General features: G+C 46.8%; 1 protein-coding gene across 3 annotated transcripts in view; it reads right to left on the minus strand.

Moving 5' to 3' along the window:
- The window catches only part of LOC122938784 (ELKS/Rab6-interacting/CAST family member 1-like), a 73,652-nt gene that overhangs the window by 43,576 nt on the left and 10,221 nt on the right, over positions 1–19,855 (minus strand). For all 3 annotated transcript variants that reach the window (XM_044294552.1, XM_044294553.1, XM_044294551.1), the window contains exons 4-5: positions 13,987–14,065; positions 754–868 (exon numbers count right to left, since the gene is read on the minus strand). In XM_044294552.1, coding sequence (XP_044150487.1) covers positions 754–868; positions 13,987–14,065 — 194 coding nt within the window. The remainder of the gene's footprint in view (positions 1–753; positions 869–13,986; positions 14,066–19,855) is intronic.

The following is a 19,855-nucleotide window of genomic DNA, read 5'->3' on the forward strand; positions in this document are numbered from 1 at the left end:
ATACCCAGTTTGACATCGCAGTAGCCAATCACTGGCTGCGGCGGTAAGTTAACTGGCTCCCCTTGTGTCATGACAAATGGTCACATGTCTCCAGGGGCGCTGGACACAGCTGCGGCCAATAATTGGCTGCAGCGATGTCATACTGGGTGTTGACATGGATGAAGCCCAGAGGAGCACCACAGGCCAGGAGAAGAAGCAGCAGGAGCCGGTGCTAGGAAGCAGGTAAGTTATCTTCCCTTTGCAGGTCTGGCAGAATGAGGGGGAGGGGTTGCCAAAACCCGCCCTACTCTTACACAACCCGTCTAAGGCCCCTTTAATCTGCTTACTAGTAGGAACACTTGTTCATCGGGTAATAGGATTGTTCATGCAGTCACCTAAATCATCATTTGACGGCAGCAGATCGCTCCATCTAAACAGCCTCTGCTGTCGGCAAACAACGATTCTGTATATTTTCTGTGTACCTTTATCTACAAAAAATGTAAGTAAGAAGGTAAGAAGCTTTTGTATCCGGAAAGACAATACAATGAAGTGATAGGGATTATTGTAACGGAGCTGAGAACACAGAGCTTCCCTGCAGAGACCTGCCCTTATCACACTGCACTGGAGAACCAGCACAACAGCGGCGGGGGCAGGTGGCCCCCGTCCCCCAGACATTTGGTGTCTCGTTTCCATTCTGTTAGGGGCACACCCGATATTTAAAAAGGAGACAGAAGAGGAGAAACAAAGAAAACCCCATCTGCATAATGAGACTACCTGAGATATCCTGCAGGCGCCTTCGCTGGGACTCCACCTCTGCTTTCAGTGCACTGATGGTGGCCTCTTTCATACCCAGCTCCACCTGCATGCTGGTAATCTCAGACTGCAAGTCCTAGAGGGAAAAGAATATACACTATATGGGTGGTTACAGACATGGCGGCAGGTTTTACAGAAATCCACATGTGAAACCACCCTAATGGTACAACCCAACAGTGCGGCTGGCGATATACATCCAAGCCACCCCCACCTACAGCAACCAATGGCCATATAATTTTACCGCAAAACTGTGCAGTCATTGGCTGCCGACATATACAACCAGCTGCACTACCGGGTCATACCCTTAAGATATTTTCACATGTAATGGTTGCGGTGCAGTTACAACTACATTGCATGCATGCGTGTGAATTTGGGACAGATCATGCAATACAGGGTACTTCACGTGTGACAGCTTGCCTGCAGCAAAGTAGTAGCCAGCCTACAACTACAACTTTCAGCAGGCACTGCTATACACAGATTGCTTGGACATACTGGAAGTTGTAGTTCTGCAATATTGGGAAAGCCATAGGTTGGAGACTACTAATATATATAGTATAATATCGCTGCAATGTGTTCAAAGATTTGGGATGGATTCAGTAAACCTCTTTGGGTTCTGGGGGATGAAGGCACTAGAAGCTTGTCTAGATCCAAGTGAAGATCATGTCCGCCATGATTATTGTTGCTGTGCTGCTTGATTGACAGGGCCGGGCTATCTGGTGCCTGCAAAAGGTAGTGGTGCAAGGCAGAGGTCTGCTTCCACCTATAGTGAACCAATTGTGCATACGTCACTACACTTCTGGGTAGTGGCGCATGAACAGTCACTGCTCCAGTGGCGGAAGCAGAGCCTCTGCGCTTGCATCGCTACCCAAAGCCGCAACATAGGTGTGGAATTGTCAGGGCCGGGGGGAGATGTTCAGTTCTATCAATCAAGCTGCAGGGGGAGCGTTTTCAGCTTTGGGGGGCCCCGTCACAGGTGCAGAACACTGCTTGATGAGACAAATCGATTCATCTATACTCTATACAAGATTTCAGATCTCTAAGGCAAGGGCTACACGGCGACACGGGTCGTGCAACACCTGTCACGGCCAGGATTGATGAGTAGTGGTGATCCCGTAGAAATGAATGGGATCACCGCAGCAGTCACAAGAAATGCAACATAACATTCATTTCTATGGGATCGCCGCTGCTCAGTGATCCTGGCCGCGACCAGTATCGCCGTGCAGCCCTTGGAAATCAGTTCCATTCACCGAGCTTGCCTCCCCATTCAAATGAATGGAATTGATTTTCAGTCACAAAGTTCTACAACAAAATCCACAACGTGTGAAGAGAGCCTAAGAGCATCAGAATTTGGTGCAGATAATTTCTGCCACCGAAAGTCAGTTCCATTCGTTTGAATGAGGCCTCATGCACACGACCGTTTTTTTTTAAGGTCCGCAAAAACTGGGTCCGTAGGTCTGTGATCCGTGACTGTTTTTTCGTCCGTGGGTCTTCCTTGTTTTTTGGAGGATCCACGGACATGAAAAATTAAAGAAATATCTAAGTCAAGTTTGCCATTGAAATTATAGGAAAAAACGGACACGGATCACGGATCACGGACACGGATGACAATCTTGTGTGCATCCGTGATTTTTCACGGACCCCTTGACTTGAATGGGTCCGTGAACCGTTGGCCATGAAAAAAATAGGACAGGTCATATTTTTTTCACGGCCAGGAAACACGGATCACGGATGCGGCTGCCAAACGGTGCATTTTCCGATTTTTCCACGGACCCATTGAAAGTCAATGGGTCCGTGAAAAAAAACGGAAAACGGCACAACGGCCACGGATGCACACAACGGTCGTGTGCATGAGGCCTGAAGCTTGCAGAAATCCATGAGCTTCTCGCCAAAACGACCCAATTCAAATGAATGGAACCAGGGGCGTAGCTAGAGGGGGTGCAGAGGTAGCAGTCGCACCGGGCCTAGGAGCCTGAGGGGCCCAAAGACCCTTGTGGTGCATAAGAAGACAACAGTATTATAGAAAGTGCATGCTGGTAAAGTTACACCTCTGGCTTTAGGGAAGGGGTTAGGTAAAAAATTTCAATTTTTGCCTCAGGGAGCATGAAGACCATGTGCTTCCCTGTCCCTGGCCACAAAGCATTGAGGGAAGGGGGGCCCAAGCTGAACTCTTGCACCAGGGCCCATGAGTCTTTAGCTATGCCCCTGAATGGAACAGATTTTTGGTCGCGGAAATCTCTGCAACAAAATCCATGTGTGCAACCCCGATTGTTCCCAGACCTGCATTCACTAATGAAGAAGAACACAACAACATTCAGTCTTTAGGGTATTATAGGTTCCATCTTTTTGAAGAACATGCATTGGGTCACATCCATCTGCAAAGATGCTTAGACAAGACACTGATTGGTGTCATATATCACCGTGAAGTCCTAACCTAAACATTACTGACGCCCCCATATCGCGCCCCCGTTCAGCTTTCGTTCTGTGTCTCTCCCCATTACTCTGAATCGTCTTTCCATCTCTATCAGTCTTGCGGCACGGCATTATACTGGAAAAACACACTGTGCATTGTGTTTTGCCCACCTGCTGGGTGCCACACAGAAACGTACTGCTTTCCACACGTGGCCCCTGTCTGTGAATGTGTGCTTCAGAGTCATTATGTGAGGGATCATATATTGTTCTTCAAGGGTTTTCAACTAACAAACTAGCACAAAGTCACCTAAATATACAACCCTCTAGGCACAGACGTCGTAAACGAATGTACAGTATAGTAAATGTATTCATGTGGATCTATTGATCAGTGCAAAAAAAAAAAAGGCTATTCAGAAGCAAAGACAATAAGGTGAAACAAAGAAGAGATAAGCCCTTGTGAGACACTTGGGCGGTGTGATATACGGAGGCAGCAATGCAGGCAGCAGTCTGGACTATGTTGGAAACCCTTGAGCTGCACTTGGCAGAGGAGAGAACTATAAACCCCCACATCCTATAACAAACCATTTATGGTCACATTGCGCTGTAGTAACTCGTGCCTCCTTCTGCTGGATACGAGGTCTACAAGGAGCCTTCATTGTTTATACGCTGCTGTCTAAGTTCCCGGACAGAAGTCCTCGGAGACGCCTCCTCAGTGCTATCTGCATTCTGTACCAGCAAGTCTTCTATTAGTGCTACTGCCCAATATACAATGTAAGGCTAAATTCACACGACCGGAAGTATTTTGCAGTCTGCAAAACGCGAATCCGCAAAATGTTGCATCCTTTTTTTTTTGTTGCAGACGCATTGCCTTCAATGGGTCTTGAACTGCATTTTCTGGCCAAAAAATAGGACATCTTTTGTGGAACCGACATATGAATGTGGAAAGCACACAGAAGGTGTCCGTTCTGCAAAAGATAGAACATGTCCTATTTTGGGCCGCAAATGCGGACCAAGGACCCATTGAAATCAATGGGTGTGCAAAAAAAAACAAAAAACGGATGCAACACGGACCAACCCACAGATGTCATCCACATTTTGCGGACAGTAAAATACATACAGCCGGGTGAATATAGCCTAATAGTGCTGCAGTAATGGTATATAGAAAACCATAAAGGAGATTTAGCGAAACTGTTGTAAAGATAACTGGCTTAGTTGTCCATAGCAACCAATCAGAATCCGCCTTTCATTTGATAAATCCCCCCCCCCCCCGTTCTCAGTTTTCCATTCTTAAAGGGGTTGTGCAGGATTTTACTACTAAAGGCCTATCCTCAGGACAGGCCATCAATATCCAATTGGTGGAGGTCTCTCCGTACCCCCGCCGATCAGCTTTTTCAGATTAGCTCCAGTGCCGGGACTACACAGCTTCATCCACTGTGTAATCATGACCGGCAGGTGGGCCCTGAGGACTGCTCCTGCTGATGTGCGGGGTGTCAGACCACCGCCGCGCATATCCTGATGGCCTATCCCGGAGACAGGCTATCAATACTAAAGGCCGAGGAGCAGCCCATGGTTGGGAAGGAAGCAATCTCCTCCACAGTGTGAGGACAAGGGGTCACTATTGTGATCGCTTGTCCTGTTTCTGGGCTGCAGATAGATGTTTAGACAGCACGATCTGCCGCCCAGATACGATAATTTATGTGAACTACAGGATCACCCGATGGATGAGAGTTTTGCTTCTTCATTGGGTGATCGGCGGCACATTTACACAGGCAGATTGGCAGGAACGAGCGCTCACAGGAACGAATATAGAGCAGTGTAAATCCACTTTAACAACCTCTTTACTGAAGAAAATGGGGCAGATTTACTAAAGTGTAGACCAGCGCTATGTCTATCACAGTGGCTGGATGATAAATCCAGTGAATGTATAGACACTTCTATCTAACTTTGTACCAACTATGAAAAAAGTGTTCGTCTCTGGTTACTGGTTCTGCAGAGATCATATTTACAGCGCCAGGGAATGAACAGCGCTTTAATAAATAATAATGGCACATCCTATGGTACACCCTATGGTACATACTATAGTTTACCCTATGGCACACCCTATGGTACATACTATAGTTTACCCTATGGCGCATCCTACGGTACATCCTATGGTACATACTATAGTCTACCCTATGGCGCACCCTATGGTACATCCTACAGTACACCCTATGGTACATCCTACAGTACACCCTATGGTACATCCTACGGTACACCCTATGGTACATCCTACGGTACACCCTATGATACATCCTACGGTACACCCTATGATACATCCTACGGTACACCCTATGGTACATCCTATAGGAAACCCTATGGTACATCCAGTGGCGTACATAGAGAACAGAAGGTTTTTGCCTAAACCCTTTTCAATGACCCTTGGGCCATTTTGCTACGATTCATTTGCTAAAAGTTGTTCCTTTAGAGCAGGCATGTCCAAACTGCGGCCCTCCAGCTGTTGCAAAACTACAACTCCCAGCATGCCTGGATAGCTTACAGCTATTAGGGCATGCTGGGAGTTGTAGTTTTGCAACAGCTGGAGGTCCGCAGTTTGGACATGCCTGCTTTAGAGGGTAGAGTCCTGACCAAATTTTCACCTCCAGTAGAAGAGGAGATAATCCCAACTAAGACTGAGCCCCCTCTTGCCCTGGGCCCCATAGCAGTTGCATGGTCTGCTGCTATGGTAGCTTTGCCCCTGGGTACATCCTGTGGTCCATCCCATGTTATAGTACACCCTATGATACATCCTACGGTACACCCTATGATACACCCTATGGTACATCCTATAGTACACCCTATGGTCCATCCTATAGTACACCCTATGGTCCATCCTATGTTACATCCTATAGTACACCCTATGGTCCATCCTATGTTACATCCTATAGTACACCCTATGGTCCATCCTATGTTACATCCTATAGTCCATCCTATGTTACATCCTATAGTACACCCTATGGTCCATCCTATGTTACATCCTATAGTACACCCTATGGTCCATCCTATGTTACATCCTATAGTACACCCTATGATACATCCTACGGTACACCCTATGATACACCCTATGATCCATCCCATGTTACATCCTATAGTACACCCTATGGCACACTCTATGGTACATCCTATGTTACAACTTACAACCTATACTACATCCTGTGGTCCATCCCATGTTATAGTACACCCTATGGTCCATCCTATGTTACACCCTATGGCACACCCTATTGTACATCCTACGGCCACAGCCATGTAGAATAGTATGTCAGATAAGGATCGCAGGCTGGCCTGGTTCTTGGAAGTGCAGGATGTTTGCTCTCCATCTCAGGGACCCCAGAGGATTCCCTGCGAGTGCTTTGTACCAAGAGGAATTAAACCCTCCATTAGCCACACTTTACAATCGAATGCCTCATAGAGCCAGACAGATTAGATTTCAAGCCACAGAGTAATACTCTGAAAATGATCTGCACATGATTAGCACAGCACGACCAGTGATTTATGGATTACACGAAACACGGTGACCTCTGGGCGTAGGTGAGGTGCTGGAAAAGGACTTTTATCTCTCCATCATTTTCTAGGTGCACACGTGAATGGAGAGGTGGAAATCTTACTTCTCATTTTCTAAGATGTTCAGAAAGTTCTGCAACGGAAAATAAGTAAGAAAAATATCTAAAATAAAGTGGCCTAAATGGGAGGAAACGCTCAAAAACCCCAAACACTGTGGCGTGTTTATAACCGGGGGAGCAATTCCTCCGCATGTGATCCGTTGCTAACGGCAATCCCCAGCAAAAAATGCATACAATGGAGGATGTCGGCAGCGGACCACATGCACCACAATGGCATCCTACACAAGATGGGATAATGTGTGGATGCAAAAATACATAAATCACTGTGAAGGGTGCACCACAATGATATGCAACGGACAACACTGGCTAATCCCTCAGGCTGATGTTAAGAACTGAGACTTTAGCCAATGTATTCCTGTCAGGGACCCATCGGAGCCCTTGTGCACCACCGTCAAGGTACCTCAGCGTGGCATGGGTTCCTGCCACTAAACTACCTACGGAGTGTGAACACGGTCTGAGAGGTGCTAAGATACAACTTACCGCCAAGCTCCCACATACCTCCATAGTGAGATCACTCATGTAGAGGGGATAGGGCTGCAAGCCATGCTGAGATACCTTGACGGTGTGTCCGATTCCTGACAGGAAATTATTGGCTAAAGTCTCAGTTCTTAACATCAGCCTGAGGCCCATGCACACTGCCGTGTTTCACAGCCGTGTGCGGGCCGTGGAACCGCGGCCTGGATTCCTCCTGAGAGCAGGAGCGCACGGCGTCATTGGTTGCTATGACGCCGTGCGCTCCCTGCTGCCGGCACAGTACAGTAATACACTGGTATAGATCATACCAGTGTATTACTGTATTGCGGCGGCAGCAGGGAGCGCACGGCGTCATAGCAACCAGTGACGCCGTGCGCTCCTGCTCTCAGGAGGGATCCAGGCCGCGGTTCCACGGCCCGCACACGGCTGTGAAACACGGCAGTGTGCATGGGGCCTGAGGGATTAGCCAGTGTTGTCAGTTGCATACCATTGTGGTGCACCCTTCGCAGTGATTTATGTATTTTTGCATCCACACATTATCCCGTCTTGTGTAGGATGCCATTGTGGTGCATGTGGTCCGCTGCCGACATCCTCCATTGTACGCATTTTTTGCCGTTAGCAACGGATCACATGCGGAGGAATTGCTCCCCCGGTTATAAAGACGCCACAGTGTTTGGGGTTTTTGAGCATTTCCTCCCATTTAGGCCACTTTATTTTAGTTATTTTTCTTGATATGTTTAGATATGTGGGAGCTTGGCTGTAAGTTGTATCTTAGCACCTCTCAGACCGTGTTCACACACCGTAGAAAGTCTAGTGGTAGTAGGAACCCATGCCACGCTGAGGTACCTTGACGGTGGTGCACAAGGGCTCCGATGGGTCCCTGACAGGAATACATTGGCTAAAGCCTCAGTTCTGAACATCAGCCTGAGGGATTAGCCAGAGTTGTCAGTTGCATATCAGTAAGCACAAGGATTCACCAGTGTTTATAACTCGCAGCGCTCACGTGTATTACATCCGGATCCTGCGGATGTAAAATCTTCCAAAAAAGATATACACCAGACTTGGATTTCAAAGTCTGCAGCATGCCTAGAATCCACTCTGGAAGGGATTCTGATGCAGTATTTTCATACTACATTGTACTGTAATTCCCACCATAATTGTATATAGAGTACTGCACAATGTAGGGAGTGGGGTTTAAACCACATTCACATACAGCGTCAAAATCCGCTGAGAATTCCAGTCAGGGCTCAGGCCCACGAGCGTGATGGCACTGAATAGCAGTCCACAATGCACGCGCACTGGCTGTGTGCTCTTTGTTTGCAGATGCGGACCCATTGACTTGAATGGTTCCGTGATCTGCAGGATACAGTCAAAGATAGAACGTGTTCTATCTTTTTGCGGTGCGGAGTCACAGACCAGGAAGCACTACGAAACGATTCTGTGGGCTTCCGATATGTGCCTCTAGTCTGCAAAAGATAGATGAAGTCCTATCTTAGGTCGTATATCTGGTGGATCGCGGACCCATTCAAGTCAATAGGTTCTCAAACGAAAAGCACATGGCCAGTGCCCGTATACAGCGGACCGCTATTTGCAGGAACTAAGCCATTATGCTCGTGGGCATGAGCCCTCAAGCTGCAAATGTTTAAATCTGCTGCCGTCCTATGAGTAAACCCTATTACACGGGTGAATGAATAATCGTGAGAAGGCTGGTGTCGAATCCTTCACCAGTGTAAACAGGGTAGGGATCAGCCGACAAACAAGCTCAGCGGTGTTTCCCAGACTGAACGTTGCTCCTGTGACACGAACTCACGGTATTATAATGCTGTATGTTGTGGCCCGACCACAGCTGTACTGGATTGTACTGCCGGCATTTTGTTAGTACAATTCAGTACAGCTGAGGTCGGGCCACAACATACAGCATTATAATACCGTGAGTTCGTGTCACAGGAGCAGCGTTCAGTCTGGGAAATACCGCTGTATTTGACGGACGCGGTTTAAAATTGGCCTTAAGAGTCAATACACATATGAATTTGCACTGGTGTTTTTCCTCAGGCTGTAAAAATGCCAGAATAAGGCTACTTTCACACTCGCATTTGGTGCGGATCCGTCATGGATCTGCACAGACGGATCCGTTTAGATAATACAACCGTCTGCATCCGTTCAGAACGGATCCGTTTGTATTATCTTTAACATATCCAAGACGGATCCTTCTTGAACACCATTGAAAGTCAATGTAGGACGGATCCCTTTTCTATTGTGCCAGATTGTGTCATAGAAAACGGATCCGTCCCCATTGACTTACATTGTGTGCCAGAACAGATCCGTTTGGCTCAGTTTCAGGATAGGACATGTTCTGCAAGCACCGTTTTGTTTCCGCCTCCAAAGCGGAATGGAGATGGATCGGAGGCAACCTGATGCATTCTGAGCGGATCCTTTTCCATTCAGAATGCACTAGGGCAAAACTGATCCGTTTTGGACCGCTTGTGAGAGCCCTAAACGGATCTCACAAACGGAAAGCCAAAACGCCAGTGTGAAAGTAGCCTTACTGTGCAAGTTTATTTTTTATCACCTTTTTTTGCTGCAACCATTTTCTTATCCTAATGCATCTAAAATAAAAAAATGTTGCAACTCTGCAGTAGGTTTTCATTTCATTTTCATTTTCGATCCATTGAAAAAAATAGAATTACGGTTGTAAATAGGGATGAGCGAGTCAACTTCGGATGAAACATCGATTCGCATAAAACTTTGTTTCAATACTGTACGGAGCGAGCGCTCCGTACAGTATTAGAATGCATTGGCTCCGATGAGCCAAAGTTATTACTTTGTGAAGTCTCGCGAAATTGATTTCTACTGGAAAAAAAACATTTCCCAAACTCGGGTTTGGTTCCAATTTGCTTATCCCTAGTTGTAAAGGTGGACATAGCCTTTAATATGAGCTACCAATACAGTAGTTAAAACAGAGGGCAGACAGTTGTGAACTTTGGGGGTCATTTATTAAGACCAGCGTTTTAGACGCCGGTCTTAATAACCCCTATATCTGGCGAGGGAACCGCAAAAGTAATGAAGAGGCTCAAGGCCTCTACATAACTTTGGCCTATCCAGTGCCAGTCTAATTATAAGACAGCTTCCTTGCTGTCTTAGATCTCCTGCACAGGAACGTGTGTGCCCCGTGACCATGCTGCAGCCCGCAAATTGCACAAACACCGACCATGGGGCAGCTGCAGCGGATCGCGGACTCATTCACTTTAATGGTTCCGCAATCCGCCCGTTCCGCAAAAAGATAGTACATGTTCTATCTTTTTGCGGAATGGAAGTACGAGACGATACCCCACGGAAGCACTTCGTAGTGCTTCCGTAGGGTTCCGTTCCGTGCTTCCGTATTGCACCATTCCGCATCTCTAGATTCGCGGACCCATTGAAGTGAATGGGTCCGCAACTGTGATGCGGAATGCCCACAGAATGGCGCCCGTGTATTGCGGATCTGCAAAATGGCAACGGGCAGCACACGAGGAGGCCTTACATTTAGACCATTTTCTACATCTAAAACAGGCCTACAAAATGATGAATGAGATGGCCTCCTGGCCCCTCCACTTCCCTCGCATCATGCCCACTTTTTTCGACCCGACATGATCGGGGAGAAGTCGCAGATTGTGGAGCAACTAACCGTTTCGCCACAATCTGCGCCAGAAATACGCTTAATATAGGCATAATTCTGGATAATAAATGACCCCCTTTGTTACTACCTCCTACCTCATCAATGCAGAAATGGCTGCTTAAACTGGTCCTTGACATGAAATAATTATCAGCAGGGGGCGTTATTGCGCTCTTCACTCTAGAATTCTGGCATCAAAAGTCACAAAATAGGGATTTCAGCTGTTTGAGCTTACTTGTGCAAACATTTTTGCGATATTTTGCATTTTTACCCCACAAGTTTTGATTGTGAAAAGAAGTTTCACTCCAGATTTATCAATTGAGACTTTTTAAAAAGTCTCAATTTTCGACCTGGAAAAAGGGCGCCATAGCAAGTAGAGTAACATCTCAAGATAGAAAATGCCTGTAAGGAACCACAAGGAGAGCCTCCGGGAAGAAAAGGTGGTAGTAGAGGGGGACACCTAAACAGGTTGGGATAGGGGTCCCTTTGTGCAAAATGTAGATGGCTGCACAGCTGGCAACAGCTAATCTAAGGGGAGATAAGAGAACAATAGCGGGTGGTTCTTTCTCATGGAAGATAGGTTTAAAGGTAAGTGGGTGAGGGGATAAGGGGGGAGAGTAATGTTGGGGGGATTTAGGACAGAGCAGGTGAGGAATAGCAGAAGAACATTACATGTTAAAAGACCCAACAGGCCTTATAAGTTTTCTTGTGATATTCTATCTTGTAAGGCTGGATTGCGGCACTTCACACTCATGGCGTTGGTCATGGCGAGATGTACATGGACTTTGTGGAACTGTTTCTCATCTCTGTGGGCACTCGGGCTTCATGGCAGAACCCCAGTTTCGGACAGGCCATGGCAGGACAAGCACAGGCTTTGTGGCATGTCTGACCCCCGGCCCATCATCTGAGATGCTGCAGTCGGTCCAGTTCACCCAGCTGTGCTGTATGATCCGATAAATAGGCTAGTGCCACAAATTATTTGCCACAATAGTGTTTTGGCGTGGTTATTTGTGTCTGGTGAGTGGAGGTTTAACATGTGCACCCCTTAATGTCGGGGCCCTTTTACACAGACCAATGATCTGGCAGATTATCAGGAACAAAGCAGAGGCTCCCAATCGCTGTCAGATCATCAGCGGAGATGAGGGCGGCTTTTACATGCAGCAATCACCTCCGCGGTATGGGGACTGGCGATCGGTACAGCGATTACTTGTCCCCTATAGAAAATCATTATTCCAGTGCAGCAGATTGTTGTTTATACACCGGGATATGCTGCACAGGAGCAATGATATACTGTGCGTCCCAGGTGATGGCTGGTACCTTTTACACTGCCAGATTATCGGTAATAAGCATTTATACAAACACTCCCCGATAACCTGACAGATCATCAGTCGGTGTAAAACGACCCTTTAGACTTATGATGCACTTAAAGGGGTATTCCGGTTGCTATTAGATCGGTCGGGGTCTTACCGCTGGAACCCCCACTGATCACGAGAATTGGGGCCTTGTACCACCTGCATCCTCCCTGAAGTGAATGGAGCCGCCGGTCGGGCATGCGTGTGGCCACTCCATTCATTTCGATGGGAATTCCAGAGATAGGCGAGAGCTGTACTTGGCTATCTCTGGAACTCCCGTACAAATTAATGGAGCGTCCACGCACGTGTGACCGCCACTCCGTTAATTTCAGGGGGGGATGCAGGGGGTACGAGGCCCCCGTTCTCATGATCGGTGGGGGGATCCCAGCGGTAGAATCCCCACCAATCTAATATTTATACCCTATTCTGTGGATAGGGAATACATTCAAACAACCGGAATACTCCTGTAAGATACACCAAATTTATCAAACATCCTGTGATATTTCATAAATTTGATGCAAATTACATTTGGAATTTCTGGCCCCACTGTGGAGGCTTTACCTTGTGTGTCTGTGAAGGTTCTCATTTATCCAGGTCATTCATAAGGCAAGGCAACTGGACGTACTGTAGATTTCTTGAAAACGTTTCACTCGTTCTTCCAACGAGCTTTCTAAATTCTGAGTGATTGTACAAATTCTCTGGGAATAAATATGTAACTGAATCCACATCTGGTAATTATACCCAGCATTGGGTCAAAGGTGTTGATTCCATTATCCTAATTGGAGTCAGTAGGTGATAAAGACTTCCCAGAAAAAGGCAGCATTGTATGTGGCAGACAATAGATGTCTAACCCCCCCACCTCTATTCAAGCTTGGCTTCTCCATTTTTACGTAGATGGCCTCCTTCACGCCTCGTTTGCACCAATCGGCCTCCTTATCCAAAACACGTACTTGACTGTCTTCAAAGGTGTGACCTGTTCCTTTTAGATGTAAGTACACGGCTGGTTCTTGACCAGAGGTTTTGGCTCTTCTATGCTGGGCCATACGCTGATGTAGTTGTTGTTTTGTTTCGCCGATATACAGTTCTGAGCATTCCTCATTGCACTGGACTGCGTACACAATGTTGTCCATCTTGTGTTTAGGCGTTGGGTCTTTGGGGTGAACCAGTTGTTGCCTCAGTGTGTTGCTGGGTTTAAAGCGGAAAAATGGAGAAGCCAAGCTGGAATAGAGGTGGGGGGGTTAGACATCTATTGTCTGCCACATACAATGCTGTCTTGACACCTTTTTCTGGGAAGTCTTTATCACCTACTGACTCCAATTAAGATAATGGAATCAACACCTTTGACCCAATGCTGGGTATAATTACCAGATGTGGATTCAGTTACATATTTATTCCCAGAATGTTTGTACAATCACTCAGAATTGAGAAAGCTCGTTGGAAGAACGAGTGAAACGTTTTCAAGAAATCTACAGTACGTCCAGTTGCCTTGAATTATTCTTTACAGATATACTTGTGTGGAGTATTTATTTTTATATATATTTTTTTTAGCTATACTAAGGATAATTTGAGGTCTCAGCAGCTGGACCCTCATAGACTAGTGTTTTATGATGGTCGGCATGATGGTGTGACAAAATAAAACATAAATACCCACTTTTAGTTCTGCAATCATCTGTCCAGCTTCTGCCGCAAGTCTCGGCTGGTTGCTTGTGGCTTTTCGTGCCCGATTCCTTGTGCAGTTTTGTTAAGTAATTTGTTGCGTGTCAGTCAATACAAACAGGTTTCTCTATCTTTGCTAAATTAAAGGGGCCGTCCAGTCACTTGTCTTTTAAAAGGGCTCAAAGCAGTATAGGATAATAAAATAAATCACACCCACCTCACCGAAAACCCCTGCACTGCCGTCCCAATATTTCCCAGTTACCCACTGGTCTTTGCTTCCTGCTCCATCTTGACAGACAGGGAGTGACTGGTCAGCTGGGGGGGGGTTGGGGTCACCTGAAAATTCACATTAAAGTCTATCTGAACCCTGCCGTTTTATAGCATTGTAGACTACAACGAAAAATAGTATCACTATTAAATACGATCACTTTAGATGCTTATAAATCTGGTAAGAGTGTAGCTATAATGATGTCTATGAGCTGTTAGGAAAGTGCAGATAAGGGCTACTCTCTGACGGATTCACTGAGAAGGGAGAAGTCTGCAGTACACTGAATGTGAGAGCTGTAGAGGAAAAACTGTTGACTTTTTTTAATAAAGACCAATTCAAAAAGTGATTTTTAGCCCAAAACGAGTAGAATGCAATAATAATAATAAAAAATATGGCAAAGGTGTCCATAGCCTCTAAAGGGGACGTAAACCTTTGGTGAATCCACAATCATGCAGCAGCTCTTCTCATCGTGCTCCGCACTGTTTCATTGGCTCTTCCAGCATGCGGAGTACGTGTCCACAAAAAGTAGATGGTATCGGTACGTTGTGCGCTGGAGAAGCAGATCAGAGCACATAAGACGCACTCCTGCACGACAATGGTTTAGTTCCCCTTTAAATTCCAGTTTACTATCGCACTTGAAACTAAACGTTTGAAATACAGATTATTAACGTTATTTCTAACTTGGGAGCTGAACACCTGGGCTGTTTGCAATGTAGAATTTACAGATAAAGCTTTCAAGATTGTGGTTGGAATGAGCCAAGTCCTTACAGCGGAGGAAAATATTTGCATGGGTACTTCTCCACATGGCGTGAATGCTGTAACGGATTTGCATGTGGAAAAATCCGCAGAATCTACAGTAGCAGAAAAGTAGATAAGATTTTAACGCTACGGACAAAATCCACACATGACTTGACAGCAGTGGTCAATTTACATTGCGGATCTCTGCCACAGATTTGTATTGTGGGTTAAATCTGCGACAAACCTACAGCATTTCTATACAATTCCACAATAAAATCCGCACCATTTGTACAGATTTTGCTGCTGCAGATCCACTGTGGAGTTTAGGGTTTATTATGCAGTTTTTGAAGCCAAAATCAGGAGAGAAGCATAAAAAGAGAGAAAGTATAAAGGAAAGATATGACTTCTCTTTTTTTTATCCACGCCTGGTTTTGCCCGAATTTCCGCTCAGATTTCTGCACGGAAATTTTTTTGCAAAGTGTGCATGAGATTTGTGCAATCTCATACACTTTGCTGGTACTGTATTATGCTCTGGTTTTTCTGCACCCGTATGCAGGTGGCCCAAGGCCTCATGCACACAACAGTATTTTTTCACGGTCCGCAAAACGGGGTTACGTTGGCCCGTGATCCGTGACCGTTTTTTCGTCCGTGGGTCTTCCTTGATTTTTGGAGGATCCACGGACATGAAAAAAATGTCGTTTTGGTGTCCGCCTGGCCGTGCGGAGCCAAACGGATCCGTCCTCAATTACAATGCAAGTCAATGGGGACGGATCCGTTTGATGTTGACACAATATGGTGCAATTGCAAACGGATCCGTCCCCATTGACTTTCAATGTAAAGTCAGGAGTCCCTTTTATACCATCGGATCTGAGTTTTCTCCAATCCGATGGTATATTTTAACTTGAAGCGTCCCCATCACCTGACCATGGGAACGCCTCTATGTTAGAATATACCATCGAATTTGAGTTACATCGGTAAAACTCATATCCGACAGTATATTCTAACACAGAGGCGTTCCCATGGTGATGGGGGCGCTTCTAGTTAGAATATAATACAAACTGTGTACATGACTGCCCCCTGCTGCCTGGCAGCACCCGATCTCTTACAGGGGGCTATGATACGCACAATTAACCCCTCAGGTGCCGCACCTGAAGGGGTTAATTATGCGTATCATATCCCCCTGTAAAAGATCAGGGGCTGCCAGGCAGCAGGGGGCAGACCCCCCTCCCTCCCCAGTTTGAATATCATTGGTGGCCAGTGTGCGGCCCCCCCTCCCTCCCTCTATTGTATTATCATTAGTGGCACAGTGTGCGCCCCCCCCCCCCTGCCCCCCTCCCTCTATTGTATTTAACTCTTTGGTGGCACAGTGTGCGGCCCCCCCCCCCCGCCCTCCCTCTATTGTATTTAACTCATTGGTGGCACAGGCAGAGTGTGCGGCCCCCCCTCCCTCTATTGTATTTAACTCATTGGTGGCACAGTGTGCGGCCTATCCCCCCCCCCCCGATCATTGGTGGCAGCGGAGAGTTCCGATCGGAGTCCCAGTTTAATCGCTGGGGCGCCGATCGGTAACCATGGCAACCAGGACGTTACTGCAGTCCTGGGTGCCATGGTTACTTAGCAATATTAGAAGCATCATACTTACCTGCGAGCTGCGATGTCTGTGACCGGCCGGGAGCTCCTCCTACTGGTAAGTGACAGGTCTGTGCGGCGCATTGTTGCTTAATGATCTGTCACTTACCAGTAGGAGGAGCTCCCGGCCGGTCACAGACAGCACAGCAGCCAGCAGGTAAGTATGATGCTTCTCCGCTGCCACCAATGATCGGGGGGGGGGGGGGGGGGGCGCACACTGTGCCACCAATGAGTTAAATACAATAGAGGGAGGGGGGGCCGGGGGGGCGCACACTGTGCCACCAATGAGTTAAATACAGTAGAGGGAGAGAGGGTGGGCCGCACACTGTGCCACCAGCGAGTTAAATACAGTAGAGGGCGGGGGGCCGCACTGGCCACCAGTGATATAAATACAATAGAGGGAGGGAGGGGGGCCGCACTGGCCACCAATGAAATTGAAACTGGGGAGGGAGGGGGGTCTGCCCCCTGCTGCCTGGCAGCCCCGGATCTCTTACAGGGGGCTATGATACACACAATTAACCCCTTCAGGTGCAGCACCTGAGGGGTTAATTGTACGGATCACAGCCCCCTGTAAGAGATCCGGGGCTGCCAGGCAGCAGGGGGCAGTCATGTACACAGTTCGTAGTATATTCTAACTAGAAGCGTCTCCATCACTATGGGAACGCCTCTGTGTTAGAATATACTGTCGGATCTGAGTTTTCACGAAGTGAAAACTCAGCTCAGAAAAAGCTTTTATGCAGACGGATCTTCGGATCCGTCTCTATGAAAGTAACCTACGGCCACGGATCACTGACACGGATGCCAATCTTGTGTGCATCCGTGTTTTTTCACAGACCCATTGACTTGAATGGGTCAGTGAACCGTTGTCCGTCAAAAAAATAGGACAGGTCCTATTTTTTTGACGGACAGGATACACGGATCACGGATGCGGCTGCAAAACGGTGCATTTTCCGATTTTTCCATGGACCCATTGAAAGTCAATGGGTCCGCGAAGAAAAAAAACGGAAAACGGCACAACGGCCACGGATGCACACAACGGTCGTGTGCATGAGGCCTAAGGGTGGCTGCACACAATGTCGATTACGCAAGCAAGTGCGGATGCGATGCGTTTTTCACTGATGGTTGCTAAGAGATGTTGTTTGCAAACATTATGTTTTTTTATCACGCGAGTGCATTAAGGCCTCTTTCACACGGGCGAGATTTCCACGCGGGTGCAATGCGTGAGGTGAACGCATTGCACCCGCACTGAATCCGGACCTATTCATTTCTATGGGGCTGTTCACATGAGCGGTGAATTTCACGCATCACGTGCGTTGCGTGAAAATCGCAGCACGTTCTATTTTGTGCGTTTTTCACGCAATGCAGGCCCCATAGAAGTGAATGGGGCTGCGTGAAAATCGCAAGCAAGTGCGGATGCGGTGCGATTTTCACGCACGGTTGTTAGGAGACGATCGGGATGGGGACCCGATCAGTATTATTTTCCCTTATAACATGGCTATAAGGGAAAATAATAGCATTCTCAATACAGAATGCATAGTACAATAGGGCTGGAGGGGTTAAAAAATAATAATAATAATAATTTAACTCACCTTAATCCACTTGTTCGCGCAGCCCGGCTTCTCTTCTGTCTTCATCTGTGAGGAAAAGGACCTGTGTGACGTCACTGCGCTCATCACACGGTCCATCACAAGTGGATTAAGGTGAGTTAAATTATTTTTTTAACCCCTCCAGCGCTATTGAACTATGCATTCTGTATTCAGAATGCTATTATTTTCCCTTATAATCATGTTATAAGGGAAAATAATACAATCTACAGAACACCGATCCCAAGCCCGAACTTCTGTGAAGAAGTTCGGGTCTGGGTACCAAACATGCAGATTTTTCTCACGCGATTTTTCTCATGCATTACAGATTTTTGCAGACATGCAGATTTTTCTCATGCATTACAATGTTTTGCACTCGCACAGAAAAATCATGCACGTTCCCGCAACGCACCCGTCTCTTTTCCCGCAACGCCCGTGTGAAACCAGCCTAAATCACATTGCACCTGCGCGATAAAAACTGAACGCGATCGCAGGCAAAACTGAATAAACTTGCTTGCGAAATTGTCCATTTTTTTATAAACGCATCCGGACCTATTCCGCTCACACTCGTCTGCAAGGGGCCTAAGGGTGGCTGCACACAGTGCGGGTTTATGTGCAGAAACTCTGCATAAAATCTGCACCGAAACCACAGAAAAACACTATTTATAGTTTTGTGTAGTTTTTATGTGGTTTTGGTGCGGTTTTGCCGCAGATTTCATCCTTCCATTGAAAAAGGTGAAATCTGCACAATAAAAACGTAACAATTGACATGCTGCAGATTTGAAAATCCATGAGATTTGTCTGTATTAGGCCTCATGCACACGACCGCTCACGGACCGTATATCTCGGAGGGCATACGGTTGTGTGTGAGAGGCCTTACACTGAGGTTTTTCAGCATGGAAATCCGCGTCTCCCCCTAAGGGCTCATGCACACGTACGTATTTTTTGGGCTTTGGATTCACCCATTCACTTCAATGGGGCCGCAAAAGGTGCAGACAGCAGACCATGTGCTGTCTGCATCCATGTGTCCATTCAGTGGCATCCGCAAAAATATAAAACATGTCCAATTATTGTCTGCATTGTGGACAAGGATTGTACTGTTCTATTATGGCTTGGACATTCAGTTCCGCAAAATCCGGAATGCACATGGCCGGTATCCATGTTTTGTGGTTCTGTAATTTGCGCACTGCAAAACAGGCAACAGTCGGACGTTATTTTGCGGATCCGTTTTTTGTGGACCGCAAAATACAGCAAATTACATATGGTTGTGTGCAGGAGACCTAAATGAAAGGTATTATTACATTCAGATGAGTTAGGCCTCATGCACACGACCGTATGTATTTTGCGGTCCGCAAAAAACAGATCCGCAAAAAATATGGATGACGTCCGTGTGCATTCTGTATTTTGCGGAACGGAACAGCTGGCCCCTAATAGAACAGTCCTATCCTTGTCTGTAATGCGGACAATAATAGGACATGTTCTATTTTTTTTACCAAACGGACATACGGAAGCAGAATGCACACGGAGTAAGGGCTCGTTCACACGACCGTTGGTGTCCCATGCCCGTGCTGTGAACCGCACCTTCCGTGGGGCAGGCGCATGGGGATTGCAGACCCATTCACAATGGGTCCGCGATCCCTTCGTTC

The sequence above is a fragment of the Bufo gargarizans genome, chromosome 5 (genome assembly GCF_014858855.1).
Source record: "Bufo gargarizans isolate SCDJY-AF-19 chromosome 5, ASM1485885v1, whole genome shotgun sequence".
NCBI classification, from domain to species: domain Eukaryota; kingdom Metazoa; phylum Chordata; class Amphibia; order Anura; family Bufonidae; genus Bufo; species Bufo gargarizans.